The following is a 14,981-nucleotide window of genomic DNA, read 5'->3' as shown; positions in this document are numbered from 1 at the left end:
CATCGTCATCATATCGTAAGCGTAACACCATCCAATATCCATCCATCATGGCGATTATACCCTACTCCCAGATGCTGTTTGCAATACTCGCGTGAAGAAGATACTGCCGTTCATAAACGCGGCAGAGCTTGACGTCGAGCTAAAAGTATGAGTGACGAACACAATAGTTCAATTCTGGACGCTGTGTTACTAGGACCCAAACAAGACTAGGAATATAGCCACCCTCCGCAAATAATAATAATAATCCCTCAACTAGACTTAGTTGTCTGCGGCACCAAAATCTGTGCTTTTTTGGCGACATTAAAGTACTAAAAACAATGCTTTTTTAGAACATAGAGTGTCATTAAAGTATGTTTTTATATTCGTTATCGTTGTTGTATAAGTGATAGATAAATGCAGGGGAGTAGAAAAAATCATCTAAGCCAGTCTAGCGAATATCTAAGAACAAAGCGATTCACTGGATTGTATGAAACGTGCAGTCATTGACAGATTGACAGAAGACAGCTATAATCTTGTAAAAAAAAAGGAGATCCACTACGTTATAAGCAACTTTTCGAATTCAAACTATGCCAGATTATACTTCGTGGCCAAGCGCCATACTGTAATTACTAGTATTTCAAACTTATATCAAATCACTGCACGTTTCATACTAAACTAATTATTTCAATTTTTACTCAGAAAATCGCGCCTCTTATTACGTAGTAGGTATTTACATCCGCTTTGAATCAAGCCATTACTTCAAACTGTGAACAACAACTTGTATATTTTATATCACCGCGAATTTGGATGAAATTATATTATATTTCATATGTTTGTCCAGTCATAAGTTATTAATATACTCACAGTCTCCATGTAATGCACATTTTGTGATAGGACTATAACAGGCAGGATTGAGTGGCCTATAATAATCAGCACTATGAAGAGAACCCTGAAAGATGCAGACTACATGAGTACATAATATTATGTTTTATTTATGGAAAATGTAACGGTTGAGTCACATTAGATCACCTTAGTTTTAAGATACATTTAAGATACTTGTTCTACGACGTCTACTTTTTTATAAAGTACAAATTTAACATTGATATTATTCATTCACTTAGGTCTATTAATGAACCTTGTAACTACAAATCTAGACCTCATCATTTACATTAATATTTCATTATTGGCAACAATACACTAATTGATCACTTCTGATCGCTTTAACAGTGATCTGCAAAATCAGAGGAACGGCGTTATTTTCAAATAAGACCAGAATCCATTACGCGTCCAATTAGCCGCGTGCTGACTGAGGGAGCAGGCTCGCGAGGTAGCCGTACGAGGCAAATCATCGGTCGTGCCTCGCCCGAGGCAAAGGGACTCGCTGGCTCGCTTGATCGTGCCACGGCCCGAGCCGAACGTTGTCGTTTTTGTCCATGCTCAAAAGCGCCTCGGTAAGTTTGCGCGCGAACTCAAGTCGGTTGTGTTTTGCTTCGCTTGTTCGACAAACAACGGGATCTTTTCTGTTTTTTATAGTAAGTTCCAGTTAAGGTTTCCTCAATATTCTGGACACAGAACTTAAAATGCCAAAAGCGTTTAACACAACTCTTCTTGCTCTGGACAGCCTGTAATTTGTTTTCGTTTTCTTTTTTGTACAAGTCGAAGAATTAATATAAAGGCAGTGGTGGCTTTAGCTTTCCGAACGTACGGTCTCATGTTAAACTGGCGAAAATATAAGCTGCGTCAGGCACGTGCAGTCTCTGTTCAAATGAGAGCTCGATGTTGGCTCAGCCTGACAGTGGCTCGGCCTTTCGCCGCGCGGCAGCCTCATACAAAAAATCTATATACAGCGGTGGCCTCAAGGAAATAGTAATTTACATTTGTTATTAACAAAATAAGATAAAAAAAAAACTAGCAATTAGTTTTTTGTTAATAACTCAAAAGCTAATTGATATAGAATTTTGAAAAAAAAAAAATAACAAAAAACAACCGACTTCAAAAACACTATTCCAAAACAATAGATATAATACGCACTAAAAAGTATGAAAATAATTGCGTATTTTTAAACAATCTAATTAATTAATCTAATTGTAGTATCGATTATTGCTATTTTTGGACAACGGGAAGCACCAGCTTCAAATAAAAAAAGAATTATCAAAATCGGTTCACCCAGTCCAAAATTTTGTTGTAACAAACATAAGTAAAAACATACCGACGAATTGAGAACCTCCTCCTTTTTTGAAGTCGGTTAAAAAGCTCTCTAAAGAGAAAAAAATACAATAACATATTGTCTGCTTATGATTTTAATTCAATGCCAAAAATAGGTCTCCAGCGCCCGTATCAACATGGGAGCACTGCTGATATTAATTTATAAATTTAAGTAAATACTCTCGATAAATTCCTAAGCGTCATTGCAAATCGAATAAGCCATCGTCATTAGGAGCTTTATCAAGAACTAACGCGTCTATGCACTTGTTGACTAGACTATTATGAAATAAGGTAACTAAAAGCAAAGACATAATGTACATCATGACTTTGAAGACTATTTTAGTTCAAAACATTACCTTATAGCATCGAGTGACTTGAAGCAATTCTGTCTCTCATCTGATCGGTCACTGGTATCAACGAGTTTTAAACTATTTCTGAACATCGAGAAGTTCATCAGGTAACTGTTACCTGAAAATCTCAATTCTATAATTTTTTCTATTATACATGCCATATTTAAATGTTGTGGTAAAAAATTGCCACGCAACTTGACCGGCTCTTTGACTGAGACAAATTTAACAAAATACATTTTGAGACATGACTGACCACCGATTCAGTTAATCAGGTTAATTTAATTACAATCGTTTTAATTGTAATATTATAACTATTATGTGTTATAAAGTAACTATTAAATCTAATGATTATGAACTACATATTCTATTGTTGTCGTAACTCTGTAGACTAATTGGACGTAATTCCAGAAAACCGTTCCAAACCACAATCATGTCGAAATTGACACAAAACTGGTCACATGATGCATATTAACGGACTGACAAATATGGCAGCCATACTGTCACTCTTTCAATGACATCATGACTTAGTATCCCAACACACATGTATGGAACACACTAATATTTATTTAACTTTAAACTGTGATATTAACTTGTGATTCCTTAAAATGTGATGTTTGTGGCTTGGAACGTGTTACGTAGTAGTAGATACAAACCTCAGTGGTTTTAACTGCTTTGAAATCAATTTGTGAAATTTATTTTTTTAATAAATAAATTTAAAAAAAGGTGTTCGGGTTAATACCAGCTAAGTGATGAATTAAAATCAGACATCACGTCAAAGAACGGACCACCCCCACCTCATTGATATGAGGCATTCCGCAACCGCGTGATTTGCATGAATTTTCCTTGCCTTCTTGCGACAGATACAGATGTGAAGTCAGTTTCTAGCTACGATATTTCCTGCCTGTTAAGTCTCAAGGATCTCTAAGCTAAGAGTTTCCCTATCAATGACCAGCTACGCAACTCGAATATCTCTGGTATTAAAGATGATCATGGGCGGCGATTTCGTACTTTTCATCAGCTTAGTTAAGGCGAGTTTGTCAGCACAAGGTCTTTGCAGACAGATATATATAAAATAAAGGAGCAATTAACTTTTGGAGAAATTGTAGGTTGCTAGTTGCAGCAAGAATTTTATTGCTTGGCCATTTTGCCCACGATTCTAAGTAATTTTTCAAAATCATCTTCAACAGTCAGTATAACTGTGAATCTCGAAAAAGCTGACTGGTACTGCCAGGGACCGAGGGGATGTGGATTGGTGAAGTGAAGTGGGGTTTATGGGTGAGATATATACGAAGATCACCAGCAGAGTGACTTAGACGAAAATTTTATCTCCTTGTGCTCTTCTATTTATAGCTGGCGGTTGATGACAGACTCCATGACTTTTGAGAAAATGGCTCGGCCCCGCTTATATTTTCCAAGGTAAAAAGAGCGCAACGCACAAGATCCCAAAGGAAGACGTGCAAGTCTCTTGCCAATTCTGCCTATATGTTCTTGTGCCTTTGACTTAGCCTCGGCAATAACTCTTTTGAGGGCAATTGTTTAGGCTGTAAGGCTGGATGTAGGGTTTCAAAATACGCCGCAATCGCTGATAGTTCCGACGAACTGCCTCATTCCAAATATCAATAACCTGTAAGGGTACTTCCGCAGGTTCTACAGACTTATTCAGTTGGCTAGTGTATTCATTTTAATATTCTTACTATCGATTTGTTATGTTTTATCCATAGTACTTTATGTTTGTTCGTGAAAAAATTATTCGTATTTGATATCTTTGATTTGCATCTTGTTTTTGTAAATATGAAATTTGCATCTGTTGCGGCTCTTTTCATTCATTCATCAATACATACACTACGGTGCGGTTGCTTGTGCCTGCGTCAGTTATTTTCGATTTTTTTCGATTTCCTACCTTGTGTAATAATAACAGTCTTTTTAAACTGTTTTAAAACAGTGGTACTGCACTCTAAAAAGAAAGAACTTAAAGAGAATAATTAATATACATACTTATGTAGTGTTGTCATTACCTGTTCTTGATGTGCCTCTAATAAAAAAGTAATCGTAAAGACTGGCAACTAAATTAATAAACAGAATTATGAATATTAGCATAGCTACTATAATGTCTCCACCATTAATATCCATTTCTTCATTTGATTTTGTACACTGAATGTCATGTACTTTTGTTTTTAATTGATACTCCTTCCACATTGTATCATTTAGGCACATCTCAAGGACTAATTGTAGGTCCGCTGCTTTATTTTGTCTATAATACTGTTTACATCGTCTGGTTAAACATATACCATAATGTGGCTCTGTATGATTAAAATGTTTTATTGAGTATTCCGAGTAATCCTGCGGCAGAACAATTGAAAACATTAGCTTATATTTGTAGAAAAAATATAAAAATTTTGACTATTTAATTTAAAGATATTAATCAAAGAAACACAATTCCAAACAAGAGTTAGGCTTCGAACTATCCTTATATATAGTAGTTAAAATTATTATATGAACACAACGAGAAAAGCGACTGTATTATTAGTAGACACGTGTCCTTAAATTCGAGTCTATAAAGTTTTCGTATATACATCAAAATATCTGGACGACCGAGCCTTGCACGGATTTTTAAGAATGTACAAGACTTGAACAAAAATACCTAAAACTAATAGGACATCTGGATTCGAACCGTGGACTTCTGCTTTCCGGATCACCCAATTTCCCATCTGAGCTATTATAGTCTTGAGTATAGTGGTGGAATTTGCCTTTGTATTCTAATGTTATTGTAGCAGTTTCTTATTGAAACACGGGTTAAACTACATTTTTTTTAACTGAAACTTAGCTAGATCGATTTCTCGCCCCCGAAACTACCTCTATACTAAATTTCATTAAAATCGTTGGAGCTGTTTCTGACATTCAGATTATATATATACATAATTGCTCGTTTAAAGATATAAGATTTATATTTGAAGTGAACAAATAACTATCCCTTCTCTTTAATCGGCTCGCTATTCATACTTTTTCCCTTTTCCTCTATTCCTTTCATTCACCATCGCTCGTCCTTCTCGCAGACAAATTATTGCATTGCGAAACATTGGTACATATGTCTAATTATATTAACTATGGGGACTAAGTTTTTAAAACGGCAAAACCCTTAACTACAAAGCCTACATACAATTTTATTAAGGTCTACGAAGCACGTATTACTTTAAGAATATAGAAACAAAAGATTTTGACAAAAGACCATAAACGGTACTTCTATCCCCACCTGAATCATTGTAAGAAGTTCACTTTTCCTCTCAGATACTAATGTGAACTCGACGGAGCAATAAATACCCTCTGGATCATTTAAACATTGCGCATAGTTATCCATTTCAAACATGGGTGGCATTCGATTGAACTCTGCTTCTGAAAGGCAAGAAAATGTAGACAATTTGTTATTAGTGGTCTCTCACTTTTGGGATTAAATATACGTATTGAATATGTATCAAAATATGTGGATAAGATTCGAACTAGCGCCTTTCGGGATATGTCCCAGCGTTCTTGCTAACTATGCCTTGTCCTGTGCTTCTCCGGAGAATAAAAACAAAAGAGGCGACTCAGGGTATTAACCAGGCTACTTTGCAAAGGATACTGGCTAGATTATAGGTACAACAACGGAGCTTTTTCTGCCGTGAAGCAGTAATGTGTAAGCATTATTGTGTTTCGATAGGAAAGGCGCCGTAGGTACTGAAATTAGTGGATAAATGAGACATAACATCTTATATCTCAAGGCGACGAGCGCAAACGTACGTACGTAACAACCACTCAGACTTTTTTTGGGTTTTTCAGTTATCCTGAGCGTCACTGCATTGTAAAGCGTATTAATTACCATCAGCTAAACGTCCTACTCGCCTCGTCCCTTATTGTCATTAAAAAAACCTTCCGATTGTTGTCAGAATGTTCGAAAAAAGCGCGGATTTGAATGCCGCATCCTCCATAAATATTTGGTACAAATTCAGTTAGTATTAGAAACTGAAGTTCAAGTAAAGTAGTGCAAAGTCCATTGACATCATCAACAGCCCATGAAATGACATAAAAAACATATTGTGCTATACTCGATTCTAAGCCTTTGCTAACTTCTAAGCCTACTTCGTAGCTTTTGACTGCCCATCTATCTATTTCCTAAAATATCGGCTGATTGGGCATGGCAACAAGTGTACTGTTTGTAAATAATTAATAATCCTATAGATGCGCTAGGAGACGCCGTCTCCTAGCGCATCTATTATGATCATTTCCATGTACTTAGAGAGCAGGGAAGTTATAGCAATAGACCTGTAGATAATCGCACTCGGATAAAAAAGGGCCGACATCCATGAGTTCGGAACTAACCTATTGATGGAATGGATGGAAAAAATGCATTTGCACTGAATTCCACTCAGGGATATTAGGTACCGACCACATAAGAACAGAAGAGAGAAAATCATCTCACTCGACTTTTTTTATGGAAGAGGATAAACAATCGTACGGGTCATCTGATGTTATGTGATCACCGCCAACCGCATTCTCTAGCAACTCCAGAGAAATCACAGGAGCGTTGCCGGCCTTTAAGGAAGGTGTACACGCTATATTTGAAGGTACCTGTATTGTATCGTCCCGGAAACACCACACAAGGAAGGTCATTCAACAGCATGATAGTACAAGGAAGAAAGTTCCTTAAAAACTACACTGTGGAGAAGAACGCCAGCCATCCAAATAATGGGGATGATATTGTACTCTTAAAACGATTTTCTACAATCCAACAAAAATGGAGCCACCACTAGTGTTAAAGTTAATTTAGTTCCGTTTTTCTATAACCAAATTTCTATTGAACGCACTCAGTTAGTTTTAACTTAGGTACTTTTAAAACCACAAATTCGACAAAGTTGAAATTACAACGTCTACCTCTTCGCGATATATGTGCACTACCTAAATATTATATTATAAAGGTGCTGAATACTACACTGGTATCTACAGTGCCTACCTTGCTAGAAAAGCAATGCACACCCCTGACCCTGTGATAATACTGGGGTTTTAGCTCTAAGTATTTGAACTCACGGAACGCAGACCAGTAGATCTGCGTTCTGGATCTCCGATGACTTATATTTGAGTCGTCCTTGAGTTTCAATACTCTATATACTCTCGAACACTTGGCGCTGCATAGCGATATCGCTGCTCTGTCTTCTACTATATTTATCACGGATAATGTTGCTGGAGAGCTGTTTCACTTAATTTCAGCCACCAAATTCCACATTTACGCCTGGGGATGAGTGGCGTTTCCTGCTCTTTTTACTAGAGTTGCATAGAGACGTCGCTTATGTGTCTTTTATTACATGGAAAGTGTTTCGAAAAACTATTTAATCTCAATCTTTCCTACGGTAGTAAGGTTTCTACCCGGATGTGTTAAGGATTTGTAAAGTTCATTCGCAATAAAGTTTCTAAAGAATTTTCTTCCACCTACAACCAAATAATGCAATAAACTCTAGCTTGGGTTAGTTCCGGCAACGCTCCTATAATTCCTCTGATGCAGGAGAGCAAGATTGAAATCATGACAATGCTCATTAATAATTTTGTAAGACACTTTATTGTAATCAACCAACATTACGAAGAAAGTTAATGAATTACCCTCTATTCACAGACTTAATTCAACTTAATTTAAGTTATTACGTATATTTTCAATCTTAATAGTTATCTATGCAACCGTTGTGTAATAAGGGTTAATAAAACACGAATGTGAAAATAGTATCACATGAGTGTTTTAATACATAATTATCAACAGTTTCATACAAGACTTAATCTACAGCCATAATATGAATCCTCTATAAAAGATTCTGAAACAGTTGGCTTACTACTAACATTAAAAAAGCCAGTCTTAAGTTACTAGTAATGGTTGCATTACATCATCCAAACGAGTAGCGTAATGTTGTACTGAATTTCATTACAACACTCATTTGGATGATGTAATGCTTATTAGGACATGGGGTGTTTAAATGTTGGCAATAAGCTCACTGTTTTAGAATTTTTAATTGAGGATTTAAGGCATGGGTGTAGATTAATATTATTAATGCAGTCGTGTACTAACCATTTAGCTTGTAAATAATTCCATAACATTGCTGGATTAGCATTAATAGCAGAACAACTAATTTCGCCATATGCACAGTCAGATGTTATTTTATACACTTAAAATATATTTCTAAACACTATTAAACGTACATAGAGTTTTGTCTAGAATGAGGAAAATGAATATAATTTGTTGTAGTTAAGATAAAATTTGTTCACACGTTTTTGTGAGGCGCATTCAAGGTACTTGTAACTTGATTGTTTCTTTTAGAAGCCTAGAATCATCGACGATTAACGGCCGTTCCCAATATTCAGTCTATCTCTTACTTGAGAAAAAATCGTAACTATCGTTGACTTTTCTGTCCCAATAAACTTATTGACGGTAACTCACCTTATCCGTACAGGCTGTCTGTCAATAGGACGACGTATAGCTTAACAGCGATAGAAGTTTGTATGGAATTCACGCGCCCCAATATAAGGCGACTTATCGGGTATATTGGGACAGCTTCATATTATTGACAGCTAATTACTGACAGTAGAAGGTACTAAATATTCTCTATCTGTAGATAATATATTGGGAACGGCCGTGAGTCATCTCCGATAAGCTTGATTCATTTGCGTTGCGTGGAGATACTGTGGGCTCTCTCTACATCTTCTTCCTCATGTATTCCTGGAATTTCTCAGAGGAGTATATCCAGTTGATACCAGCAGTCGAATTCCACCACCGTACATTACGAAGAAATGCCAAATCCTACCTGCATAATGCTGACGCTTCTCTCCTTCCTCAACCACTTTGAGAGAAAAACCCGGTTGCCGCAGGCTTTAAAATGTGTTCGCCAAAGCACGTCATTGTCTAGCATATTGTGGTAAGGTGCTAAGCTATTTCCTCAATACTCTTATTTATTAATTAGCATCGCTAACATAGTAATCACTAAATAATTACACAAAATATTATTTAAATAAACCATATATTATTTTATCACTGTGTTCCGAAGAGCTGTCTCACTGTAATCTGATCTCAAAGTGGTTGAGGAAGGAGAGAAGCTTCTCGCAAAACGCTTGTTTATAATTCCAAACGTGAGCATTGTGCAGGTAGAATTTGGCATTTCTTCGTAATGTCCGGTGGTGGAATTTGACTGCTGGTATCAACTGGGTATACTCCTCTGAGAAATTCTAGGAATACATGAGGAAGAAGATGTAGCGAGAGCCCACAATATCACCACGCAACGCCAATGAATCAAGCTTATCGGAGATAACTTTAACCGTCGATGATTCTAGGCCGCTAATAGAAACAATCAAGATACAAATACCTTGAATGCACCTCACAAAACCGTGTGAACAAATTTTATCATAACTACGACAACTTATATTCCTTTTCCTCATTCTCTACAAAACTCTTAGTACCTTCTTAGTAAATTCCCACAATTTTTCAAGTTTATGCCGTTTTTAACACATTAATTTCACAACATTTATTTCAGCATGGAATAAATTGCCGATAATGGTTTTGGCTTTTTGATGGCTTTTTAGTTTTAGAAATCTCATTAAAATACGCCAAAAATACTAAAAATTATTTAATTTTTTTCTCATTTTTCCAACTCATAAAATTTTCATATCAAAGTATATACTTTCATTATTTATACATGAAAGTATATACTTTCATTATTTATACATTTTTTTTTTATTAATTTTTAAATTAAATAAGTACACTTTTAACTTATTAATATATCTTGCCAAACTTCAACAGTTTGTTGGCAAGTTAATGCGCTTAAAAAACATTTAATTATGTGTACATACTTAACTACTACGTACTATAATCTAAACTATTAGGACTTACAACTAAACATTATTAGAATTATTCAAATTAGACAAAAGAAAACATTTACTAAATCTATTATTGTATCTTGTTATTGTTGAATAACATTGAACAACATTCAGTGAGAGTTATTCAATGCTATTCAACAGCGCATTTTTCATCTTAAATTTAACTGCATTTTTATTTAGTTTGGGAACACTCCTCAGCCACGCTATCTCGTTGTATATGACTGGCACCACATATTCATTCAATCTTTTGCCGTAGTAATTTTTAATCTTTGGAACCATTAACTTTCCCTCCCTCACGCTTCTGGAGTTATATTTATTTTTTATAGGAACTTTCAAACTATCGTTAAAATAAAAATCTATTGCTATTTGGAATTTGGTTTTTAAATCAACAGGTAGTATTTTAGTTAGTGAATATAGTTTTCGATAATCACCTTTACAATTATTTTTATCTTTTTTGCTTACCAAATATTTTATAAATCTGGTTTGCAAGATATATACCTCTTTAGTATATGTATTGTAGGTACGACCATACACACCAACAGCGTAGTTGATAAGCGAATCAACTAGCGCATAGTACACAGTGCGAAGTGTTTGTTTATTATTTACGTACCTTAGCTGATAATATTTGCTTAAAATAGCTCTCAATTTTATGCATAGCGCGTCAATATGTAATTTTAAATTATAGTTCTTATCAACTACTAATCCTAAATATTTGTATTTTTCTACATATTCTATTGCGGAACAGTTACAATTTGCTTTATTTCGGTGTAGACATTCGTAAGTATGTCCTATTATAGGTATATTATTGTAGTTTATATTTTTTGCATTTCTGTTGTAGGTGGAAAAAATATGCAAACACTTAGTTTTTTCTAGATTCAATATGATGCTGTTGTCATGCGCCCATTTTATAATATTTTCGAAATCGTCTTGGATTGCCATTTGTGCACTTTCTATGTTTTCAGACGCATATAATAGGCACATGTCATCAGCATACATATAAATATTACATTTTTGCACGACGTTAACTACACTGTTGACAAGCATTGTAAACCCAATAGCGCCAAATACAGAGCCAGTCGGCACCCCTAGGGTCACCTTAGCCTCTTCACCAGTGGTTCCATTTATCATCGTGTTTATTGTCCGATTAGAGAGGTAGTTTCTGAACCACTGATTCATTTTACCCCCCACTCCGCATTCTTCCATGGCTTGCAGCAACACATCATGGTCTAAAGTTTCAAATGCCTTTTTGTAGTCTAGAAAGAGAGCTATTACCTGCTTTCCACTATTTAGACTATCATTTATAAAGTTGGAAAAGTTGTTAAGCGCTGCTTTAGTGCTGCGCCCCTGTCTGAAGCCGTGCTGGTGAGGTGTCAACATACTGAATTTTTCTAAAAAGGAGCAAATTTGTCCTACAATTATTTTTTCAACAATCTTATTTATCACTGATAATATTGCTATTGGTCTATAATTAGTATATTCGTAATGGCTACCACTTTTATAAACAGGTCTAATTAATGCACTTTTTAATATATTCGGATATAATCCAGTTAAAACACTAATATTTATAAAATGCGCTAAAACTGGACTAATTTTTTCGTTTATAAATTTTAAGTCTTTAACTCTTATCTTATCTATACCAGGAGATTTTTCAATATTAAGTCTGTTGATTATTTTATAAATATCCCTCGATGAGGGTTTAGCAAATCTGAAGGATACATTATTTAGATTTACATATGTCGTTCGGTCTAACAATTTCATATTACAAACATGTTTTAAATCTATGATTTCTTTCGTAAAACTTTTTGAAAATTCATCACAAATATTTATCAAATTATTGGTTTTTCCTATGTACTTCATAATTACACTATCTATATTAGGTTTCACCCTTCCTATCCAGCTATTAATATTCCTCCATATTTTCCTATAATCTCCTTTACATAATTCTATTTGACTCTGCCTATATTTATTTTTAGCAGCATTTATTTCTTTATTTACTTTATTTCTGAATTTTGTGTACTGTAATCGTTTGTTAATATTATTATAGGACGCTTTCCACGCGCGAAATAAAGCATCTCGTTTTAGAAGCATGCAGTATAAGTCTTTGGTAACCCACGGTTGAGGTTTTCGCTTCTGTTTTACTATAATTTCATTTTGAGATTCCAAATAAATACTGCTAAAAATAGAATAAATTTTATTATATAAAATTAGTGGACACGTAATTACTAAAAGTTTATGCCAATCGTATTTATCTAGTTTATCTGCGATAAGATTCTCATCATATAAAACTTTTCGTACGTCTTCACCTTCACAGCTGTTGCTTTGCGGAATGTTCATAGCAATACCTACAGCGTAGTGGTCCGATATATTACACTCTAATACGAACGCCTCACACGTCTCCTGTCTCGTTCGCACGCACACGTGGTCAATGCATGACGTATCCAGCCGGCCATTCACGATCTCCTCGCGTGAGTGACATGAAAGTATATACTTTCATGTATTTTTCTTTTGACTTCGCTGGAAGCAGGATTTGCATTGCCAATTTGGCTGCTGATCTTAAATCTGGTTGAAACTCCTCCTTTTTCAAGTCGGCTAAAAATATTACAAAATATGCTAAATCTTTGATGAACAGTTAAAATTACTGATTGTTTGTCCAGAATGTGGCGAAAATAGCAGTCTCCGGAACTATTTTCCGAAACGCAGAAAACTTATCATTAAAAATGTTTATAATTCGATCAACTTACGGAAGAAGTGGCCTAGATTCAACTTTGCAGTTTTTGTTAGAAATGTATCACAAAAGCTAACAATTTTATATAAAAAGAGATTATTCAATACACTCTTATGTATGTATTAAGATACATACACTGTCTGATAGGATTAGACTAAATTACAATATGTCTTAATTGTTACGAATAATTTATTGGTGTTGATTTTACAAATAAGAAGAAAAAATAAGATTTGAATCCATACTTTCCTGTAAATGTTTGATGTTCCTTTTTGACTTTATGAAAAAAGCTTAAAAACTATGCCTCAAATCTGGTTGACTTTTGCAAATATGAAAGGGGCATAAAAATAATCATAAATAGTCACCCGTTATCACTCCTAGCGGGATAACGTCGAATTACTAATAATTCTGAGAAAGGTTCGAAGCTGGCAAAAGTTTATGGACGTGCCATTTGTCTCGAAAAAAAAATGGATTGCATTCAAATGGTTTCGCATCCTATAAATATTTGTCTCCTAACCAATAATAAATATGTGTGACAAATCTAATACTCTCTACCGCTATTTCTTAAGATTATTAGAAAGAAAACTGGAGGCTGGAAATCCAGCACAGTCACCGAAGGCTACATTGAGGATTCAGTCCAAAATAAAACTAAAATTTCAACCAAATTAACTGAAACTATAAAAATACGCCCCAATTCGCCTCAGCCGACAACTTCCAGGGAGTATCCGCCATGGAATCCATCGTCTGATGAAATAGCAGTCTCCTACTTTTACACATATCCAGAACACCCAAATTTGTAATAATATATCAAACAGCATAAACATTCCAAACAAAAATGTAACTATTAATTTCACAAATTGTACTTTTGACAATTAATTTTAAATAGGTACCTCTAATATTATTATATATTATCAATAAATAGTTAAGATAAACAACTAGTTCTATTTTCCTCATATTTGAAATGAAAAGTAGTGTTTAACTCGGGTCGAAAGAATCAATTTCTACTCGGACTATAGACTTAATACTCTCTCTATATCTCGGGGATTGATTCTTTCGACCCTTGGTTAACAATCTATTATTATTTATGAAATTTGGTGATAGACCTTTCTAAAAGGCCGGCAACGCCTCTGTGAATCCTCTGGTGTTACAGAATAATGTGGGTGGCGATGATCACTTACCGGTACGCTCATTTGTCCTCCTCTTCCATAAAAAAAGTATAGCCTTTTATCCAATTCTCTCGCTACATTTGCTATTAATAATGTATTTGTCAAATATTTCAGCTCCCGTCTTGTTTATAGTTTCCACGTTAGTCATTCATGGTGTACTTTCTCTCAGTTGTTTCCAACGTTTATTTAATTTCAAGCATTTAATCCTATTTGCTCTTTTAACCAATCTTGCTTGCTTATCTTCTCCTCTATATTTTCGTTATGTTGCTTAGATTTATTTTCTTGTAATTGAGATATTTTGACTGTAATCGTTTCGTTTCTCATATATTTATTCTCTAATATTATTATTTCCTCGCGATAATAATTTCAAAGTTATTTCTCCTTATATTTTGTTTGTCTTATATTTTTTATTTTGCAGTTTATATGCTTTCTGAGTTTGTAAACAATATTGGCACTGCATTCTAGAAGTCTTAGATTCGGACGTACTCGACATTCGTATGTCGACAGGTCAATTCACATAACGTTTAATAGAAATTCTCCATTGCCTTTGTCGAAGTCCGGTGGAATACAAAGTTGTCAATGCCCAGGATTTGTTAACGTCTGGTAGTTAAGTACAGCAATTTTTTTATATAAAATCACGTTCTCGACACAAAAGTCAGGAGTACTTTTCTTTATATT

The 14,981-nt window shown here is 34.8% G+C and overlaps 1 protein-coding gene across 2 annotated transcripts in view; it reads right to left on the bottom strand.

Annotated features, from left to right (window-relative positions):
* LOC126966636 (nose resistant to fluoxetine protein 6-like) overlaps nucleotides 1-8,733 on the bottom strand; it is a 77,246-nt gene extending 68,513 nt beyond the window's left edge. The window contains exons 1-5 of one of the 2 annotated variants that reach the window (XM_050810813.1): nucleotides 8,617-8,733; nucleotides 5,785-5,924; nucleotides 4,550-4,874; nucleotides 2,541-2,652; nucleotides 844-928 (exon numbers count right to left, since the gene is read on the bottom strand). In XM_050810813.1, coding sequence (XP_050666770.1) covers nucleotides 844-928; nucleotides 2,541-2,652; nucleotides 4,550-4,874; nucleotides 5,785-5,924; nucleotides 8,617-8,686 — 732 coding nt within the window. In that variant the 5' untranslated portion in view covers nucleotides 8,687-8,733. The remainder of the gene's footprint in view (nucleotides 1-843; nucleotides 929-2,540; nucleotides 2,653-4,549; nucleotides 4,875-5,784; nucleotides 5,925-8,616) is intronic. The other variant, XM_050810807.1, reaches the window with a different exon arrangement.
* Nucleotides 8,734-14,981: the final 6,248 nt, after the last annotated feature.

Source organism: Leptidea sinapis, chromosome 1 (assembly GCF_905404315.1).
Source record: "Leptidea sinapis chromosome 1, ilLepSina1.1, whole genome shotgun sequence".
Lineage (NCBI taxonomy): Eukaryota > Metazoa > Arthropoda > Insecta > Lepidoptera > Pieridae > Leptidea > Leptidea sinapis.
Note: the sequence above shows the minus strand (reverse complement) of the source record. Positions and strands in the feature narration are given on the sequence as shown.